Here is a 23,779-nt window from a genome sequence, read left to right on the forward strand (position 1 = left end):
AGCCTCATTGAGTTCATTAGTTCCTACTTTTGAATATCTCAAGCCTGGATTTTTTTACTTATATATATATATTTTTAAATGTACAGAAAGTCAGAAAAACATTGGTACCGTTGGTTTCAAGCCTAACATAAGGGCGAACAGTTAATGGTAAATCGTAAATAATGTTAGGCTCTCGTCAGCCATGTTGTTTCTTTTTGAGGAAAAGCAGGATCGCATTTATTGTTTTTAATGATGTTCATTTTTATTTAACTATAGCTTATCCCTATCTCTATATTTTATTTTATTTTAATATTAATTTTCTAAAAAAAAATTTTATCTAATGTATTTTTAGTAACTTTGTGCTGTTCTATCATGTTACTATCCCGCATGATTCCGGTTTGATTGGTAAGTCTTGATTGGTTCAAATTATATATATTAATCTATCTTATTGATTCTTTAATCTTTGTCCTTTTTTATTTTAGTTAAGGGGAGGTAATTCGTGATTCTTTGTTTTCCCTATTATATTATATTTTATATATTTTTATTTTTATATATATATATATATATATATATATATATATATATATATATATATATATATATATAATCTTTTTTATTTTATTTATTATATATATTTTTTCTGCTTATATTTTGATTAATTAATCAGTATCCCATATGCTGTTATTTTATTTTATCTTTGGTTACTATGTATCTAGTATCAAGTTCTAAGAGATCTTATATAAGCTATTTAATTTCCAGGTCTTTTAATTTTTATTTAATTTTTTATTTTTATATATATATATATATATATATATATATATATATATTATGATTTATGGTATTCTTTGATATAGCCATAAATTTCTTAATATTTTTATACTTACAATAGCCTACATATTACAATGAGGTGCTCCAAAAAAGCAGATTCATAGAAAGCATTAAATACCAGCCAACCCAACATCAGCTAACAAAAAACAGGTGCAACAGGGGACGGAACATCATTTGGTTTGCACCTCCATATTCCCTCAACACAAAAACACGAGTGGGACATTTATTCCTGAAACTGCAATTTCCCTCCACAGCATAAGCTGCACAAACTATTCAGCAGAAACAGTTAAGATCATCTATTCCACCACCCCATCAATAAAAAAGATCATCGCAAGGGAACGCAATGAAAATGATATTGCGGACTGCTCGTGCAGATCCAAGGAAAAGTGCCCATTAAAGAGAAGATGCAGGGTGAAATCCCTCATATATGAAGCGTCACTCACACATCAGGCTAGTGATACACCAGAAATATACATAGGCATGACACAAGGGATGTTTAAGCAGTTCCTTCATGGCAAAAACAAGGATAAAGACAGCATTAGCTGCCCGAGTATGGCAGCTAAAAGACAACAGAACAGCATTCAGCATTAAATGGAAGATCATAGAGAGAAGACCAGCATACTCACCAGCCTCAAAATGGTGCCCCCTTTGTGATGCGGAGAAATACCACATTATAAAGACCATAAATGACCCCCAGAAGATCTGTTTGAACGTCTGCAGTTAAACCCTTAAAGCCTGTATACATAGGAGACAAGTGCTCCTAATAAACTGGGGGGGGGGGGACAACAAACAAGGACCCTACCTAAAGGAATTTCTTCAAGAATATTCTAAACGCAGTCAATTTATCACATAAAATAATTTAGTTTAGTAAAAGTGAAAATAGACATTTAGGCTATTGTTAGTATAAAAATATTTTGTGGCTACTTTAAAGAATACCACAAACATATATATATATATATATGTACTTATTGATTTGTAATCGCCACTTGTTCTCGTCTCCTCTTACCAACAGCGACTATAATTCATTCCTCGCATTGTGACAGCCTTCTAAATCTCTTTTACATACCTATCCCACACAATGCTTCAAGCAAACTACATATCAATCCTAAAAATATATATATATATATATAAAAATTAAATAAAAATAAAAAGACCTAGAAATTTAGAAGCTTATATAAGAGCCATTAGAACTTGATACAGGACACATAGTTACCAAAGATAAAATAAAATAACAGCATGCCAATTAGAAACAGAATAGCACAATATGCATTTACTAAAAATTAAAAAAATCCAGCCAATTTAACGCATAAAATAATTTAGTAAAAGTGAAAATAAATATTTAGGCTATTGTAAGTATAAAAACATTAAGAAATTTGTGGCTACATCAAAGAATACCATAAACCATAATATATATATATATATATATATATATATATATATATATATATATATATATAAAACAAAAAAATTAAATAAAAATAAAAATTAAAAGACCTGGAAATTAAATAGCTTATATAAGATCTCTTAGAACTTGATACCAGATACATAGTAACCAAAGATAAAATAAAATAACAGCATATGGGATAGTGATTGATTAATCAAAATATAAGCAGAAAAAATATATATAATAAATAAAATAAAAAAGATACATATATAAAAACATTTAAAAAAAAAAAAAATATATATATATATATAATATAATAGGGAAAACAAAGAATCACGAATTACCTCCCCTTAACTAAAATAAAAATGGATAAAGATTAAAAAATCAATAAAATAGATTAATTACCTCCTTTGAACCAATCAAGACTTACCAATCAGACCGGAACCATGCGGGATAGTAACAAGATAGAACAGCACAAAGTTACTAAAAATACATTAGATTAAAAAAAAAAAAAAAAAATAGAAAATTGATATTAAAATTAAATAAAATATGAACATCATTAAAAACAATAAATGCGATCCTGCTTTTCAAACAGAAACAACATGGCTGACATTATTTACAATTTACCATTAACTAGTCGCCCTTATGTTAGGCTTGAAACCGACGGTACCAATGTTTTTCTGACCTTCTGTACATTTAAATATATATATATATATATATATATATATATATATATATATATATATATATACATTTAAATATATATATATATATATATATATACATTTAAATATATATATATATATATATATATATATATATACATTTAAATATATATATATATATATATATATATATATATATACATTTAAATATATATATATATATATATATATATACATTTAAATATATATATATATATATATATATATATATAATAAAAAATTTTATATTAGTCAGGTATTCTTTTTTATGTTTGTTCGTTGTTTGAGGTATATAAACTATTGAAACTATTGAAAATGTTACATTTATGATAAGATGTCTTGAGTTAATTGATTTGCCACTAAGAATGAGAAAAGAACTCCCCATTTACTTTTTACTCTCATGTAAGCTCATATCATTGTTCACATTCTGTCATATTGTTATTGCAACGAAATAAGTCAATTCTCTTAGTAATTTTATTAAAAAAAAGTTTAAGAAAAAGATTTCACTATCAATTAGCCAACTTTTTGTTTGGTTTTGTGTTTATGTGTTTAAACGATCGTCCATAAAGGATGACATTGGTGAAGTTTGGTCATATAAATTATGGCTAATATATCGTGTGGTTCTATATTACTTACTATTTCTCTATAAGCATTTATAACTCCCTATATTTTCTTTGCTTTTTTTGAGAGTGGGAAAAAAAGAAGTCCTTTGGAATTTTATAGAATGAATGTTATGTTAGAAAGTTGTTATTGAGTTAAAATGGGTTTATCTAACCAATGTATCAACATTAACCTTTTTTGAAAACTCAATGAAATGACATTGAAAGAATCATTTCTTATTTCATTATCGGTGTAAAGATATAACAAAATTAATGTGTAATTCATGAAGGTTTCATAAATTTTCACTCAATCAAAACATTGCATTTAATTGACACTATGAAGTATTATTTAGTGATTTTCTAAAGTATTTAAGCAAAAACAAATTCTAAGAGCCAATATAATTTTACTGTTTTAATATGTTGCAAAAAATTTTAGATTTGAGATCTGAAGTTAAAAATATCTTCTTCATTGAAAACTTTCCATTATATTCTTTTTATTTAAAATATCTTCTTTTAAAAACATGTATAAGCATCTTTGTCCCGAATGGATAATTTAAGTGAAACTTGTATTAATTAAAATAAAAAGCAAACTATGAATGAATCGATTAAATAATTTTATTTCAAACCATATTTTAGAAATGAAATACAATAAAAGAAATATTTTAATATGGCATTTTTTTTTCTTGAAATTAAATACATTTTATATTTTTGTTGAATTTCATTTGAAAATGTTTTTTTAATAATGTAAGGCTTTCTTTAAAATTTCATGAATTTCAATAAGAAGTAAAAATAAGAGCAAATTATAATAGAAGAAAAAAGTACCAATTTACACAATCCCAATTTAATAAGCTGTAAAACAATTTGACTGAAAGTTAATGACTAAAAAAATCATTAAAAGAACTTCTTTTCAAAGCTCAAATGAAGCTTTCTATTTTGATACATTGGTTGGAAGCTCGTGCTGTTTGGAAACAAAGTGTGAGAGTTTTTAATACAATTTACCATTATTAGATGCATGTTTATAGAGTCTCATTCCTTGCAGTCTTGTATATCATGCGATATATTTTGAATAATTATCTATCTTTCTCAGAAAGTCTGCAGATCAGATAAGTATAAAAATATTCATTTCTTGCATGTCTCAATGTTTTTTTAATGATTTGTTAATCTAATATTTAGAAATGAAAATAAATCTGTGCACCACTAAACAAAGATAACTTGAAAAAAAAAAAAAGTAATAAAAATAAAACTGAAACTTTTCATATGTGAATTTTCTTAATTTTGTTGGAGAAAATTTAAAAATAATTGTTGCTTTTTAACTAACATTACTGGATATTAAGATTTCTATTAAAAAAACGGAGACAGATTAATTTAGTCTTCCAAAAGACAATTTTAGTTTTAACAACATCAAAAAGGAATTAACACTATGAAAGTTGTAGAGATAATTGGAGATCAAAAGGAATGAGAATAACATTTCAGCAGTTGCATCATCCACCACAATCTGGCACCAAACTTTATAGTTTATAGGCAAATAGATCTCAAAAATAGAAGTATTTTACTGAATTCGTATAAAGTGTTAAGATTATTTTTTTAACTTCCAGAAAGTAAAATATTAAAATATTAAAGCTTAGTTTTAATATTCCAATTTTTTTCAGATTTGAAATATATTTTTCAGATCTGAAATTTTTTTTTAAATAATTGCTATAAATCATTTAATATAAAAGAAGTCAAAGCTGTGATCACTGTACAGATTTAATTTGAAGATAAAATAACAATTGAATACTTGATGAGAATAAATTTTCATTGAATAATAAAAAATCTTTTCAATCAAATTTCTTTATACAAAAGTGATTCACAGATTTATTTAATTATTTTGATATTAAATGTTTACTAATTTTGTTTTTATAGATGCAATTATCATTTCAGGTTGGCTTTTCTTATCATTTTTAGAACACATCAACTCAATTAATTATAATTAATTAGAACCATCACAATTATTGCCAAGAAATTCTCAAGATTTTTTGTTGTTTTTCCTATTTTAACCTAAAATAAATGATATAGGATGAATTAAAATTTTTGAATTTGTTATGGAATAAAACTTTGAAATCAAACTTTGAAACAGAAAAAAGATCAGAAATGATATGCTAAAAAGATTGAAAAATACAAATCTTTAAATTGAGGTGAGTCTTCAGTGATGAGCTGACTCCATCAATTGTTTGGGTTTTATAACATCATACAAGGCCTTGCTTTGATCAGAAATTGGTCTGCACTTTGAAAACAGCGTGATATGTAACCAAAAGACATGTTAGTAGTAACACTTTTAGACCTTGTATCTAAGATTGGGTTCAAAGAATTTTGGAGGAACTGGGTACTGTGGGAAAGAGATTTCTGACCTTGTATCTGATGGTGAGACCCTAATTTGGATGCTATTACTCATAGGTTCACTTAGAGTGGTAGTACCTGTCAATCTATGGATTGTATAGATTCCATTGATTTCATTGTCTACAAAACAAATCAATCTACAACCCATTCATATGCAAAATGTATGCACAGTTTCTCTGTAAAATGAACTAACAAGGGTTAGCATGCCATAAAACCTTTGTCAGATTTTTTTTTGCATTATATTCTGCTTTTGCACAGGGTCTTATGGCATTTTTTTCTTGTTGGAAACTGAAGGCCATTTTGTGTTCATTTTTGGACTTTTGCGGCAAAGATTGAGGGAACAGAAGCCTTTAAGAAGCCTTTAAGAACTGAAAAATGTGGGATTGGGAATGCCTGGCCCTGCATATAAATAAGCAAAACTGAGGATGAAAACTTTGGTCAGTAAGAAAATATATATTCACTTGAACATTATTCTTACCCAATCAAAATATTATCAGGGAAAATCAAAATTAATTATCTTAGTGACAAAAACGTGGTGGGAAATACATTTATATATCTATTAATACCTCTATATACATATAGTTTCGTTGAACAGAAGGGATAATTCCTGTTTGTTTTTTCTTGCAGTCCATTTTTTTCCTTTTGACAGGTCAATGTTCAAACGTTATGTTCGAGTATAAACAGAAATTTGTCATAGTCCGAATGTTTTCGGCTTCCATGTCATCTTAAGGCGAGTCATGATTTAAAAATTGTGTTTGGTGAATTTATTGAAAAGTCGATTAAAATCGTTTAAAATCACATAAACAAACCAACCATCATTAAGTGCTTTTAATGACTTTAAACGATTAGAGATATTAAAAAATAAAAATAAGAAATAGGTTTAAAACTTGTAGAAGATAAACACAAATTTTTTAATTGATTCTTGAGGAAATTCACTGAAATGTACTTCATTTCATGTCACATACCCTTTCACCCAATAAATACTGAGTACAGCCCTGGGCTCCACCCTGCCAAATAATTAAATATGATAAAATGTAAAAAAAAAAATTTTTTTAAGTAATATGGGTTCTCATCCCGAACAATACTAGGTTTTCTTGTTATCATACATCTACATACATCATCTATTATAATAAATATAAGAAAAGTTTGTAAATATTTGCAAATATTATCTCTTTATGTCATTTATGGTAATCTAAGGCTCCATAACAAATATTTCATCGTAAAAAGAAAATATTAAATGCCTCCTCCCCAACTATTTACCTGTTTCCTTTGTTCATCTTTCTTGTAATATTTTGAGGAAACTTTTGTAATCTGACGGTGAAACTGATGATGACCAAATTATGACAGAAACCTGTCCATAACTCACTGACCTATAGTTTTTATTCTTTTCCTTTCTGACAGAACTGGATTCATGTGGCAAGGTGAAACGAGCTCTACGCTTAACCATCAAAATAATAGGCATCCATTTCTTCCTCTATGTATTCATCATTTCATTGAATTTGCTGAGCCAAGCTTTTCGGTTGCTCGGAGGAAAAACGGCAGGTGAGTTTCTCTATTAAGCTTTTTTGCATATGCAAAAATGTTTCTAGTAATCTGTATATAACTTTGTTGGCTAAAGCATATATACGTAAGTATCCCTCACTCTATAATAAAAAGCAATATATATATATATATATAAACACTTCGACTATTATATAAAGGAACTGTGTGTGTATCTGTATGTATGTAAGTTCGTTCCCTATAGACTCGGAAAATGGCTAGAATGATTTCTATGAAAGTTCACACTAAGCCACTTTATGTGCCTGGTAGTGTTCTTAGATAGGTTTTGTATCAGAATGTCTTTGATAAGTATCAATAATTGAAATAATTTGATGAGTATCAATAATTGAAATAATTTGATGAGTATCAATAATTGAAATAATTTGATGAGTATCAAAAATTGAAATAATTTGATGAGTATCAATAATTGAAATAATTTGATGCGTATCAATAATTGAAATAATTTAAGTAGTATCAATAATTGAAATAATTTGATGAGTATCAATAATTGAAATAATTTGATGAGTATCAATAATTGAACTAATTTGATGAGTATCAATAATTGAAATAATTTGATGAGTATCAATAATTGAAATAATTTGATGAGTATCAATAATTGAACTAATTTGATGAGTATCAATAATTTGATGAGTATCAATAATTGAAATAATTTAAGTAGTATCAATAATTGAAATAATTTGATGAGTATCAATAATTGAAATAATTTGATGAGTATCAATAATTGAAATAATTTGATGAGTATCAATAATTGAAATAATTCGATGAGTATCAATAATTGAAATAATTTGATGAGTATCAATAATTGAAATAATTCAATGAGTATCAATAATTGAAATAATTTGATGAGTATCAATAATTGAAATAATTCTATGAGTATCAATAATTGAAATAATTTAAGTAGTATCAATAATTGAAATAATTTGATGAGTATCAATAATTGAAATAATTTGATGAGTATCAATAATTTGATGAGTATCAATAATTGAAATAATTTAAGAAGTATCAATAATTGAAATAATTTGATGAGTATCAATAATTGAAATAATTTGATGAGTATCAATAATTGAAATAATTTGATGAGTATCAATAATTGAAATAATTTGAGTAGTATCAATAATTGAAATAATTTGATGAGTATCAATAATTGAAATAATTTAAGTAGTATCAATAATTGAAATAATTTGATGAGTATCAATAATTCAATGAGTATCAATAATTGAAATAATTTGATGAGTATCAATAATTGAAATAATTTGATGAGTATCAATAATTGAAATAATTTAAGTAGTATCAATAATTGAAATAATTTGATGAGTATCAATAATTGAAATAATTTGATGAGTATCAATAATTGAAATAATTTGATGAGTATCAATAATTGAAATAATTTGAGTAGTCTACATAATTGAAATAATTGGATGAGTATCAATAATTGAAATAATTTGATGAGTATCAATAATTGAAATAATTTGATGAGTATCAATAATTAAAATAATTTGATGAGTATCAATAATTGAAATAATTCGATGAGTATCAATAATTGAAATAATTCGATGAGTATCAATAATTGAAATAATTCGATGAGTATCAATAATTGAAATAATTTGATGAGTATCAATAATTGAAATAATTTAAGTAGTATCAATAATTGAAATAATTTGATGAGTATCAATAATTGAAATAATTTGATGAGTATCAATAATTGAAATAATTTTATGAGTATCAATAATTAAAATAATTCAGGTAGTATCAATAATTGAAATAATTTGATGAGTATCAATAATTGAAATAATTCTATGAGTATCAATAATTGAAATAATTTAAGTAGTATCAATAATTGAAATAATTTGATGAGTATCAATAATTGAAATAATTTGATGAGTATCAATAATTGAAATAATTTAAGTAGTATCAATAATTGAAATAATTTGATGAGTATCAATAATTGAACTAATTTGATGAGTATCAATAATTGAAATAATTTGATGAGTATCAATAATTGAAATAATTTGAGTAGTCTACATAATTGAAATAATTGGATGAGTATCAATAATTGAAATAATTTGATGAGTATCAATAATTGAAATAATTTGATGAGTATCAATAATTAAAATAATTTGATGAGTATCAATAATTGAAATAATTCGATGAGTATCAATAATTGAAATAATTCGATGAGTATCAATAATTGAAATAATTCGATGAGTATCAATAATTGAAATAATTCGATGAGTATCAATAATTGAAATAATTTAAGTAGTATCAATAATTGAAATAATTTGATGAGTATCAATAATTGAAATAATTTGATGAGTATCAATAATTGAAATAATTTTATGAGTATCAATAATTAAAATAATTCAGGTAGTATCAATAATTGAAATAATTTGATGAGTATCAATAATTGAAATAATTTGATGAGTATCAATAATTGAAATAATTTAAGTAGTATCAATAATTGAAATAATTTGATGAGTATCAATAATTGAAATAATTTGATGAGTATCAATAATTGAAATAATTTGATGAGTATCAATAATTCAATGAGTATCCATAATTGAAATAATTTGATGAGTATCAATAATTGAAATAATTTGATGAGTATCAATAATTGAAATAATTTAAGTAGTATCAATAATTGAAATAATTTGATGAGTATCAATAATTGAAATAATTTGATGAGTATCAATAATTGAAATAGTTTGATGAGTATCAATAATTCAATGAGTATCAATAATTGAAATAATTTGATGAGTATCAATAATTGAAATAATTTGATGAGTATCAATAATTGAAATAATTTGATGAGTATCAATAAATTTAAATAATTTGATGAGTATCAATAATTGAAATAATTTGATGAGTATCAATAATTGAAATAATTGAATGAGTATCAATAATTGAAATAATTTGATGAGTATAAATGATTGAAATAATTTGATGAGTATCAATAATTGAAATAATTTGATGAGTATCAATAATTGAAATAATTTGATGAGTATCAATAATTGAAATAATTTGAGTAGTCTACATAATTGAAATAATTGGATGAGTATCAGTAATTGAAATAATTTGATGAGTATCAATAATGTAAATAATGTGATGAGTATCAATAATTGAAATAATTTGATTAGTATCAATAATTGAAATAATTCGATGAGTATCAATAATTGAAATAATTCGATGAGTATCAATAATTGAAATAATTCTATGAGTATCAATAATTGAAATAATTCGATGAGTATCAATAATTGAAATAATTTAAGTAGTATCAATAATTGAAATAATTTGATGAGTATCAATAATTGAAATGATTTAAGTAGTATCAATAATTGAAATAATTTGATGAGTATCAATAATTGAAATAATTTGATGAGTATCAATAATTGAAATAATTTGATGAGTATCAATAATTGAAATAATTCAAGTAGTATCAATAATTGAAATAATTTGATGAGTATCAATGATTGAAATAATTCTATGAGTATCAATAATTGAAATAATTTAAGTAGTATCAATAAATTTAAATAATTTGATGAGTATCAATAATTGAAATAATTTGATGAGTATCAATAATTGAAATAATTTGATGAGTATCAATAATTGAAATAATTTGATGAGTATCAATAATTGAAATAATTTGATGAGTATCAATAATTGAAATAATTTGATGAGTATCAATAATTGAAATAATTTGATGAGTATCAATAATTGAAATAATTTAAGTAGTATCAATAATTGAAATAATTTGATGAGTATCAATAATTGAAATAATTTGAGTAGTATCAATAATTTAAATAATTTGATGAGTATCAATAATTGAAATAATTCGATGAGTATCAATAATTGAAATAATTCGATGAGTATCAATAATTGAAATAATTCGATGAGTATAAAAATTGAAATAATTTGATGAGTATCAATAATTGAAATAATTTGATGAGTATCAATAATTGAAATAATTAGATGAATATCAATAATTGAAATAATTTGATGAGTATCAATAATTGAAATAATTTGGTGAGTATTAATGATTGAAATAATTTGATTAGTATCAATAATTGAAATAATTTGATTAGTATCAATAATTGAAATAATTTGATGAGTATCAATAATTGAAATAATTTGAGTAGTCTACATAATTGAAATAATTTGATTAGTATCAATAATTGAAATAATTTGATGAGTATCAATAATTGAAATAATTTGATGAGTATCAATAATTGAAATAATTTGATGAGTATCAATAATTGAAATAATTTGATGAGTATCAATAATTGAAATAATTTGATGAGTATCAATAATTCAATGAGTATCCATAATTGAAATAATTTGATGAGTATCAATAATTGAAATAATTTGATGAGTATCAATAATTGAAATAATTTAAGTAGTATCAATAATTGAAATAATTTGATGAGTATCAATAATTGAAATAATTTGATGAGTATCAATAATTGAAATAGTTTGATGAGTATCAATAATTCAATGAGTATCAATAATTGAAATAATTTGATGAGTATCAATAATTGAAATAATTTGATGAGTATCAATAATTGAAATAATTTGATGAGTATCAATAAATTTAAATAATTTGATGAGTATCAATAATTTAAATAATTTGATGAGTATCAATAATTGAAATAATTGAATGAGTATCAATAATTGAAATAATTTGATGAGTATAAATGATTGAAATAATTTGATGAGTATCAATAATTGAAATAATTTGATGAGTATCAATAATTGAAATAATTTGATGAGTATCAATAATTGAAATAATTTGAGTAGTCTACATAATTGAAATAATTGGATGAGTATCAGTAATTGAAATAATTTGATGAGTATCAATAATGTAAATAATGTGATGAGTATCAATAATTGAAATAATTTGATTAGTATCAATAATTGAAATAAGTCGATGAGTATCAATAATTGAAATAATTCGATGAGTATCAATAATTGAAATAATTCTATGAGTATCAATAATTGAAATATCTCGATGAGTATCAATAATTGAAATAATTTAAGTAGTATCAATAATTGAAATAATTTGATGAGTATCAATAGTTGAAATGATTTAAGTAGTATCAATAATTGAAATAATTTGATGAGTATCAATAATTGAAATAATTTGATGAGTATCAATAATTGAAATAATTTGATGAGTATCAATAATTGAAATAATTCAAGTAGTATCAATAATTGAAATAATTTGATGAGTATCAATGATTGAAATAATTCTATGAGTATCAATAATTGAAATAATTTAAGTAGTATCAATAAAATTAAATAATTTGATGAGTATCAATAATTGAAATAATTTGATGAGTATCAATAATTGAAATAATTTGATGAGTATCAATAATTAAAATAATTTGATGAGTATCAATAATTGAAATAATTTGATGAGTATCAATAATTGAAATAATTTGATGAGTATCAATAATTGAAATAATTTGATGAGTATCAATAATTGAAATAATTTAAGTAGTATCAATAATTAAAATAATTTGATGAGTATCAATAATTGAAATAATTTGAGTAGTATCAATAATTGAAATAATTTGATGAGTATCAATAATTGAAATAATTCGATGAGTATCAATAATTGAAATAATTCGATGAGTATCAATAATTGAAATAATTCGATGAGTATAAAAATTGAAATAATTTGATGAGTATCAATAATTGAAATAATTTGATGAGTATCAATAATTGAAATAATTAGATGAATATCAATAATTGAAATAATTTGATGAGTATCAATAATTGAAATAATTTGGTGAGTATTAATGATTGAAATAATTTGATTAGTATCAATAATTGAAATAATTTAATTAGTATCAATAATTGAAATAATTTGATGAGTATCAATAATTGAAATAATTTGAGTAGTCTACATAATTGAAATAATTTGATTAGTATCAATAATTGAAATAATTTGATGAGTATCAATAATTGAAATAATTTGATGAGTATCAATAATTGAAATAATTTGATGAGTATCAATAATTGAAATAATTTGATGAGTATCAATAATTGAAATAATTCAAGTAGTATCAATAATTGAAATAATTTGATGAGTATCAATAATTGAAATAATTCTATGAGTATCAATAATTGAAATAATTTAAGTAGTATCAATAATTGAAATAATTTGATGAGTATCAATAATTGAAATAATTTGATGAGTATCAATAATTGAAATAATTTGATGAGTATCAATAATTGAAATAATTTAAGTAGTATCAATAATTGAAATAATTTGATGAGTATCAATAATTGAAATAATTTAAGTAGTATCAATAATTGAAATAATTTGATGATTATCAATAATTGAAATAATTTGAGTAGTATCAATAATTGAAATAATTTGATGAGTATCAATAATTGAAATAATTCGATGAGTATCAATAATTGAAATAATTCGATGAGTATCAATAATTGAAATAATTCGATGAGTATAAAAATGGAAATAATTTGATGAGTATCAATAATTGAAATAATTTGATGAGTATCAATAATTGAAATAATTAGATAAATATCAATAATTGAAATAATTTGATGAGTATCAATAATTCAATGAGTATCAATAATTGAAATAATTTGATGAGTATCAATAATTGAAATAATTTGATAAGTATCAATAAATTTAAATAATTTGATGAGTATCAATAATTAAAATAATTTGATGAGTATCAATAATTGAAATAATTTAAGTAGTATCAATAATTGAAATAATTTGATGAGTATCAATAATTGAAATAATTTGATGAGTATCAATAATTGAAATAATTTGATGAGTATCAATAATTCAATGAGTATCAATAATTGAACTAATTTGATGAGTATCAATAATTGAAATAATTTGATGAGTATAAATAATTGAAATAATTTGATGAGTATCAATAATTGAAATAATTTGATGAGTATAAATGATTGAAATAATTTGATGAGTATCAATAATTGAAATAATTTGATGAGTATCAATAATTGAAATAATTTGATGAGTATCAATAATTGAAATAATTCGATGAGTATCAATAATTGAAATAATTCGATGAGTATCAATAATTGAAATAATTCGATGAGTATAAAAATTGAAATAATTTGATGAGTATCAATAATTGAAATAATTTGATGAGTATCAATAATTGAAATAATTAGATGAATATCAATAATTGAAATAATTTGATGAGTATCAATAATTCAATGAGTATCAATAATTGAAATAATTTGATGAGTATCAACAATTGAAATAATTTAAGTAGTATCAATAATTGAAATAATTTGATGAGTATCAATAATTGAAATAATTTGATGAGTATCAATAATTGAAATAATTTGATGAGTATCAATAATTCAATGAGTATCCATAATTGAAATAATTTGATGAGTATCAATAATTGAAATAATTTGATGAGTATCAATAATTAAAATAATTTAAGTAGTATCAATAGTTGAAATAATTTGATGAGTATCAATAATTGAAATAATTTGATGAGTATCAATAATTGAAATAGTTTGATTAGTATCAATAATTCAATGAGTATCAATAATTTAAATAATTTGATGAGTATCAATAATTGAAATAATTTGATGAGTATCAATAAATTTAAATAATTTGATGAGTATCAATAATTGAAATAATTTGATGAGTATCAGTAATTGAAATAATTGAATGAGTATCAATAATTGAAATAATTTGATGAGTATAAATGATTGAAATAATTTGATGAGTATAAATGATTGAAATAATTTGATGAGTATCAATAATTGAAATAATTTGATGAGTATCAATAATTGAAATAATTTGATGAGTATCAATAATTGAAATAATTTGAGTAGTCTACATAATTGAAATAATTGGATGAGTATCAGTAATTGAAATAATTTGATGAGTATCAATAATGTAAATAATGTGATGAGTATCAATAATTGAAATAATTTGATGAGTATCAATAATTGAAATAATTCGATGAGTATCAATAATTGAAATAATTCGATGAGTATCAATAATTGAAATAATTTGATGAGTATCAATAATTGAAATAATTCGATGAGTATCAATAATTGAAATAATTTAAGTAGTATCAATAATTGAAATAATTTGATGAGTATCAATAATTGAAATGATTTAAGTAGTATCAATAATTGAAATAATTTGATGAGTATCAATAATTGAAATAATTTGATGAGTATCAATAATTGAAATAATTTGATGAGTATCAATAATTGAAATAATTCAAGTAGTATCAATAATTGAAATAATTTGATGAGTATCAATAATTGAAATAATTCTATGAGTATCAATAATTGAAATAATGTAAGTAGTATCAATAAATTTAAATAATTTGATGAGTATCAATAATTGAAATAATTTGATGAGTATCAATAATTGAAATAATTTGATGAGTATCAATAATTAAAATAATTTGATGAGTATCAATAATTGAAATAATTTGATGAGTATCAATAATTGAAATAATTTGATGAGTATCAATAATTGAAATAATTTGATGAGTATCAATAATTGAAATAATTCGATGAGTATCAATAATTGAAATAATTGGATGAGTATCAATAATTGAAATAATTCTATGAGTATCAAAAATTGAAATAATTTGATGAGTATCAATAATTGAAATAATTTAAGTAGTATCAATAATTGAAATAATTTGATGAGTATCAATAATTGAAATAATTTGATGAGTATCAATAATTGAAATAATTTGATGAGTATCAATAATTGAAATAATTTGATGAGTATCAATAATTGAAATAATTCAAGTAGTATCAATAATTGAAATAATTTGATGAGTATCAATAATTGAAATAATTCTATGAGTATAAATAATTGAAATAATTTAAGTAGTATAAATAATTGAAATAATTTGATGAGTATCAATAATTGAAATAATTTAAGTAGTATCAATAATTGAAATAATTTAATGATTATCAATAATTGAAATAATTTGAGTAGTATAAATAATTGAAATAATTTGATGAGTATCAATAATTGAAATAATTCGATGAGTATCAATAATTGAAATAATTCGCTGAGTATCAATAATTGAAATAATTCGATGAGTATCAATAATTGAAATAATTCGATGAGTATCAATAATTGAAATAATTTAAGTAGTATCAATAATTGAAATAATTTGATGAGTATCAATAATTGAAATAATTTAAGTAGTATCAATAATTGAAATAATTTGATGAGTATCAATAATTGAAATAATTTGATGAGTATCAATAATTGAAATAATTTGATGAGTATCAATAATTGAAATAATTGGATGAGTATCAATAATTGAAATAATTGGATGAGTATCAATAATTGAAATAATTCTATGAGTATCAAAAATTGAAATAATTTGATGAGTATCAATAATTGAAATAATTTGATGAGTATCAATAATTGAAATAATTTGATGAGTATCAATAATTGAAATAATTTGATGAGTATCAATAATTGAAATAATTTGATGAGTATCAATAATTGAAATAATTTGATGAGTATTAATAATTGAAATAATTCAAGTAGTATCAATAATTGAAATAATTTGATTAGTATCAATAATTGAAATAATTCTATGAGTATAAATAATTGAAATAATTTAAGTAGTATCAATAATTGAAATAATTTGATGAGTATCAATAATTGAAATAATTTAAGTAGTATCAATAATTGAAATAATTTGATGAGTATCAATAATTGAAATAATTTGAGTAGTATAAATAATTGAAATAATTTGATGAGTATCAATAATTGAAATAATTCGATGAGTATCAATAATTGAAATAATTCGCTGAGTATCAATAATTGAAATAATTCGATGAGTATCAATAATTGAAATAATTCGATGAGTATCAATAATTGAAATAATTTAAGTAGTATCAATAATTGAAATAATTTGATGAGTATCAATAATTGAAATAATTTAAGTAGTATCAATAATTGAAATAATTTGATGAGTATCAATAATTGAAATAATTTGATGAGTATCAATAATTGAAATAATTTGATGAGTATCAATAATTGAAATAATTCAAGTAGTATCAATAATTGAAATAATTTGATGAGTATCAATAATTGAAATAATTTGATGAGTATAAATGATTGAAATAATTTGATGAGTATCAATAATTGAAATAATTTGATGAGTATCAATAATTGAAATAATTTGATGAGTATCAATAATTGAAATAATTTGAGTAGTCGCAATAATTGAAATAATTGGATGAGTATCAATAATTGAAATAATTTGATGAGTATCAATAATTGAAATAATTTGATGAGTATCAATAATTGAAATAATTGTATGAGTATCAATAATTGAAATAATTTGATGCGTATAAATGATTGAAATAATTAGATTAGTATCAATAATTGAAATAATTTGATGAGTATCAATAATTGAAATAATTTGATGAGTATCAATAATTGAAATAATTTGAGAAGTCGCAATAATTGAAATAATTGGATGAGTATCAATAATTGAAATAATTTGATGAGTATCAATAATTGAAATAATTTGATGAGTATCAATAATTGAAATAATTTGATGAGTATAAATGATTGAAATAATTTGATGAGTATCAATAATTGAAATAATTTGATGAGTATCAATAATTGAAATAATTTGATGAGTATCAATAATTGAAATAATTTGAGTAGTCTACATAATTGAAATAATTGGATGAGTATCAATAATTGAAATAATTTGATGAGTATCAATAATTGAAATAATTTGATTATTATCAATAATTGAAATAATTTGATGAGTATCAATAATTAAAATAATTCGATGAGTATCAATAATTGAAATAATTCGATGAGTATCAATAATTGAAATAATTCGATGAGTATCAATACTTGAAATAATTTAAGTAGTATCAATAATTGAAATAATTTGATGAGTATCAACAATTGAAATAATGTAAGTAGTATCAATAATTGAAATAATTTGATGAGTATCAATAATTGAAATAATTTGATGAGTATCAATAATTGAAATAATTTGATGAGTATCAATAATTGAAATAATTCAAGTAGTATCAATAATTGAAATAATTTGATGAGTATCAATAATTGAAATAATTCTATGAGTATCAATAATTTAAATAATTTAAGTAGTATCAATAATTGAAATAATTTGATGAGTATCAATAATTGAAATAATTTAAGTAGTATCAGTAATTGAAATAATTCGATGAGTATCAATAATTGAAATAATTCGATGAGTATCAATAATTGAAATAATTCTATGAGTATCAAAAATTGAAATAATTTGATGAGTATCAATAATTGAAATAATTTGATGAGTATCAATAATTGAAATAATTTGATGAGTATAAATGATTGAAATAATTTGATGAGTATCAATAATTGAAATAATGTAAGTAGTATCAATAATTGAAATAATTTGATGAGTATCAATAATTGAAATAATTTGATGAGTATCAATAATTGAAATAATTTGATGAGTATTAATAATTGAAATAATTTGATGAGTATCAATAATTGAAATAATTTGAGTAGTATCAATAATTGAAATAATTTGATGAGTATCAATAATTGAAATAATTCGATGAGTATCAATAATTGAAATAATTCGATGAGTATCAATAATTGAAATAATTAAATGAGTATCAATAATTGAAATAATTTGATGAGTATCAATAATTGAAATAATTTGAGTAGTGTACATAATTGAAATAATTGGATGATTATCAATAATTGAAATAATTTGATGAGTATCAATAATTGAAATAATTTGATGAGTATCAATAATTTAAATAATTTGATGAGTATCAATAATTTAAATAATTTGAGTAGTCTACATAATTGAAATAATTGGATGAGTATCAATAATTGAAATAATTTGATGAGTATCAATGATTGAAATAATTTGATGAGTATCAATAATTGAAATAATTTGATGAGTATGAATAATTGAAATAATTTGATGAGTATCAATAATTGAAATAATTTGATGAGTATCAATAATTGAAATAATTTGATGAGTATCAATAATTGAAATAATTTGATGTGTATAAATGATTGAAATAATTTGATTAGTATCAATAATTGAAATAATTTGATGAATATCAATAATTGAAATAATTTGATGAGTATCAATAATTGAAATAATTTGAGTAGTCTACATAATTGAAATAATTGGATGAGTATCAATAATTGAAATAATTTGATTAGTATCAATAATTGAAATAATTTGATTATTATCAATAATTGAAATAATTTGATGAGTATCAATAATTAAAATAATTCGATGAGTATCAATAATTGAAATAATTCGATGAGTATCAATAATTGAAATAATTCGATGAGTATCAATACTTGAAATAATTTAAGTAGTATCAATAATTGAAATAATTTGATGAGTATCAATAATTGAAATAATTTGATGAGTATCAATAATTGAAATAATTTGATGAGTATCAATAATTGAAATAATTTGATGAGTATCAATAATTGAAATAATTCAAGTAGTATCAATAATTGAAATAATTTGATGAGTATCAATAATTGAAATAATTCTATGAGTATCAATAATTTAAATAATTTAAGTAGTATCAATAATTGAAATAATTTGATGAGTATCAATAATTGGAATAATTTAAGTATGATCAGTAATTGAAATAATTCGATGAGTATCAATAATTGAAATAATTCGATGAGTATCAATAATTGAAATAATTCTATGAGTATCAAAAATTGAAATAATTTGATGAGTATCAATAATTGAAATAATTTGATGAGTATCAATAATTGAAATAATTTGATGAGTATAAATGATTGAAATAATTTGATGAGTATCAATAATTGAAATAATGTAAGTAGTATCAATAATTGAAATAATTTGATGAGTATCAATAATTGAAATAATTTGATGAGTATTAATAATTGAAATAATTTGATGAGTATCAATAATTGAAATAATTTGAGTAGTATCAATAATTGAAATAATTCGATGAGTATCAATAATTGAAATAATTAAATGAGTATCAATAATTGAAATAATTTGATGAGTATCAATAATTGAAATAATTTGAGTAGTGTACATAATTGAAATAATTGGATGATTATCAATAATTGAAATAATTTGATGAGTATCAATAATTGAAATAATTTGATGAGTATCAATAATTGAAATAATTTGATGAGTATCAATAATTGAAATAATTTGATGAGTATCAATAATTTAAATAATTTGAGTAGTCTACATAATTGAAATAATTGGATGAGTATCAATAATTGAAATAATTTGATGAGTATCAATAATTGAAATAATTTGATGAGTATCAATAATTGAAATAATTTGATGAGTATCAATAATTGAAATAATTTGATGAGTATCAATAATTGAAATAATTTGATGAGTATCAATAATTGAAATAATTTGATGAGTATCAATAATTGAAATAATTCGATGAGTATCAATAATTGAAATAATTCGATGAGTATCAATAATTGAAATAATTCGATGAGTATCAATAATTGAAATAATTCGATGAGTATCAATAATTGAAATAATTTAAGTAGTATCAATAATTGAAATAATTTGATGAGTATCAATAATTGAAAAATTTTAAGTAGTATCAATAATTGAAATAATTTGATGAGTATCAATAATTGAAATAATTTGATGAGTATCAATAATTGAAATAATTTGATGAGTATCAATAATTGAAATAATTTAAGTAGTATCAGTAATTGAAATAATTCGATGAGTATCAATAATTGAAATAATTCGATGAGTATCAATAATTGAAATAATTCGATGAGTATCAAAAATTGAAATAATTTGATGAGTATCAATAATTGAAATAATTTGATGAGTATCAATAATTGAAATAATTTGAGGAGTATCAATAATTGAAATAATTTGATGAGTATCAATAAATTTAAATAATTTGATGAGTATCAATAATTGAAATAATTTGATGAGTATCAATAATTGAAATAATTTGAGTAGTGTACATAATTGAAATAATTGGATGATTATCAATAATTGAAATAATTTGATGAGTATCAATAATTGAAATAATTTGATGAGTATCAATAATTGAAATAATTTGATGAGTATCAATAATTGAAATAATTTGATGAGTATCAATAATTTAAATAATTTGAGTAGTCTACATAATTGAAATAATTGGATGAGTATCAATAATTGAAATAATTTGAGTAGTATCAATAATTGAAATAATTTGATGAGTATCAATAATTGAAATAATTCGATGAGTATCAATAATTGAAATAATTCGATGAGTATCAATAATTGAAATAATTAAATGAGTATCAATAATTGAAATAATTCGATGAGTATCAATAATTGAAATAATTTGAGTAGTGTACATAATTGAAATAATTGGATGATTATCAATAATTGAAATAATTTGATGAGTATCAATAATTGAAATAATTTGATGAGTATCAATAATTGAAATAATTTGATGAGTATCAATAATTGAAATAATTTGATGAGTATCAATAATTTAAATAATTTGAGTAGTCTACATAATTGAAATAATTGGATGAGTATCAATAATTGAAATAATTTGATGAGTATCAATAATTGAAATAATTTGATGAGTATCAATAATTGAAATAATTTGATGAGTATCAATAATTGAAATAATTTGATGAGTATCAATAATTGAAATAATTTGATTATTATCAATAATTGAAATAATTTGATGAGTATCAATAATTGAAATAATTCGATGAGTATCAATAATTGAAATAATTCGATGAGTATCAATAATTGAAATAATTCGATGAGTATCAATAATTGAAATAATTCGATGAGTATCAATAATTGAAATAATTTAAGTAGTATCAATAATTGAAATAATTTGATGAGTATCAATAATTGAAAAATTTTAAGTAGTATCAATAATTGAAATAATTTGATGAGTATCAATAATTGAAATAATTTGATGAGTATCAATAATTGAAATAATTTGATGAGTATCAATAATTGAAATAATTTAAGTAGTATCAGTAATTGAAATAATTCGATGAGTATCAATAATTGAAATAATTCGATGAGTATCAATAATTGAAATAATTCGATGAGTATCAAAAATTGAAATAATTTGATGAGTATCAATAATTGAAATAATTTGATGAGTATCAATAATTGAAATAATTTGATGAGTATCAATAATTGAAATAATTTGATGAGTATCAATAAATTTAAATAATTTGATGAGTATCAATAATTGAAATAATTTGATGAGTATCAATAATTGAAATAATTTGATGAGTATCAATAATTGAAATAATTTGATGAGTATAAATGATTGAAATAATTTGATGAGTATCAATAATTGAAATAATTTGATGAGTATCAATAATTGAAATAATTTGATGAGTATCAATAATTGAAATAATTTGATGAGTATAAATAATTGAAATAATTTGATGAGTATCAATAATTGACATAATTCAAGTAGTATCAATAATTGAAATAATTTGATGAGTATCAATAATTGAAATAATTCTATGAGTATCAATAATTGAAATAATTTAAGTAGTATCAATAATTGAAATAATTTGATGAGTATCAATAATTGAAATAATTTGATGAGTATCAATAATTGAAATAATTTGATGAGTATCAATAATTGAAATAATTTAAGTAGTATCAATAATTGAAATAATTGGATGAGTATCAATAATTGAAATAATTTAAGTAGTATCAATAATTGAAATAATTTGATGATTATCAATAATTGAAATAATTTGAGTAGTATCAATAATTGAAATAATTTGATGAGTATCAATAATTGAAATAATTCGATGAGTATCAATAATTGAAATAATTCGATGAGTATCAATAATTGAAATAATTCTATGAGTATAAAAATTGAAATAATTTGATGAGTATCAATAATTGAAATAATTTGATGAGTATCAATAATTAAAATAATTCGATGAGTATCAATAATTGAAATAATTTGATGAGTATCAATAATTCAATGAGTATCAATAATTTAAATAATTTGATGAGTATCAATAAATTTAAATAATTTGATGAGTATCAATAATTGAAATAATTTGATGAGTATCAATAATTGAAATAATTTAAGTAGTATCAATAATTGAAATAATTTGATGAGTATCAATAATTGAAATAATTTGATGAGTATCAATAATTGAAATAATTTGATGAGTATCAATAATTCAATGAGTATCAATATATGAAATAATTTGATGAGTATCAATAATTGAAATAATTTGATGAGTATCAATAATTGAAATAATTTAAGTAGTATCAATAATTGAAATAATTTGATGAGTATCAATA

The 23,779-nt window shown here is 21.4% G+C and overlaps 1 protein-coding gene across 1 annotated transcript in view; it reads left to right on the forward strand.

Moving 5' to 3' along the window:
* LOC145259881 (sodium-dependent phosphate transport protein 2A-like) overlaps nt 1–23,779 on the forward strand; it is a 287,103-nt gene that overhangs the window by 126,732 nt on the left and 136,592 nt on the right. The window contains exon 3 of the mRNA XM_080117759.1: nt 7,272–7,412. Coding sequence (XP_079973885.1) covers nt 7,272–7,412 — 141 coding nt within the window. The remainder of the gene's footprint in view (nt 1–7,271; nt 7,413–23,779) is intronic.

Source organism: Euprymna scolopes, chromosome 35 (assembly GCF_053919585.1).
Source record: "Euprymna scolopes isolate OS-2025 chromosome 35, ASM5391958v1, whole genome shotgun sequence".
Taxonomy (NCBI): Eukaryota; Metazoa; Mollusca; class Cephalopoda; order Sepiida; family Sepiolidae; genus Euprymna; species Euprymna scolopes.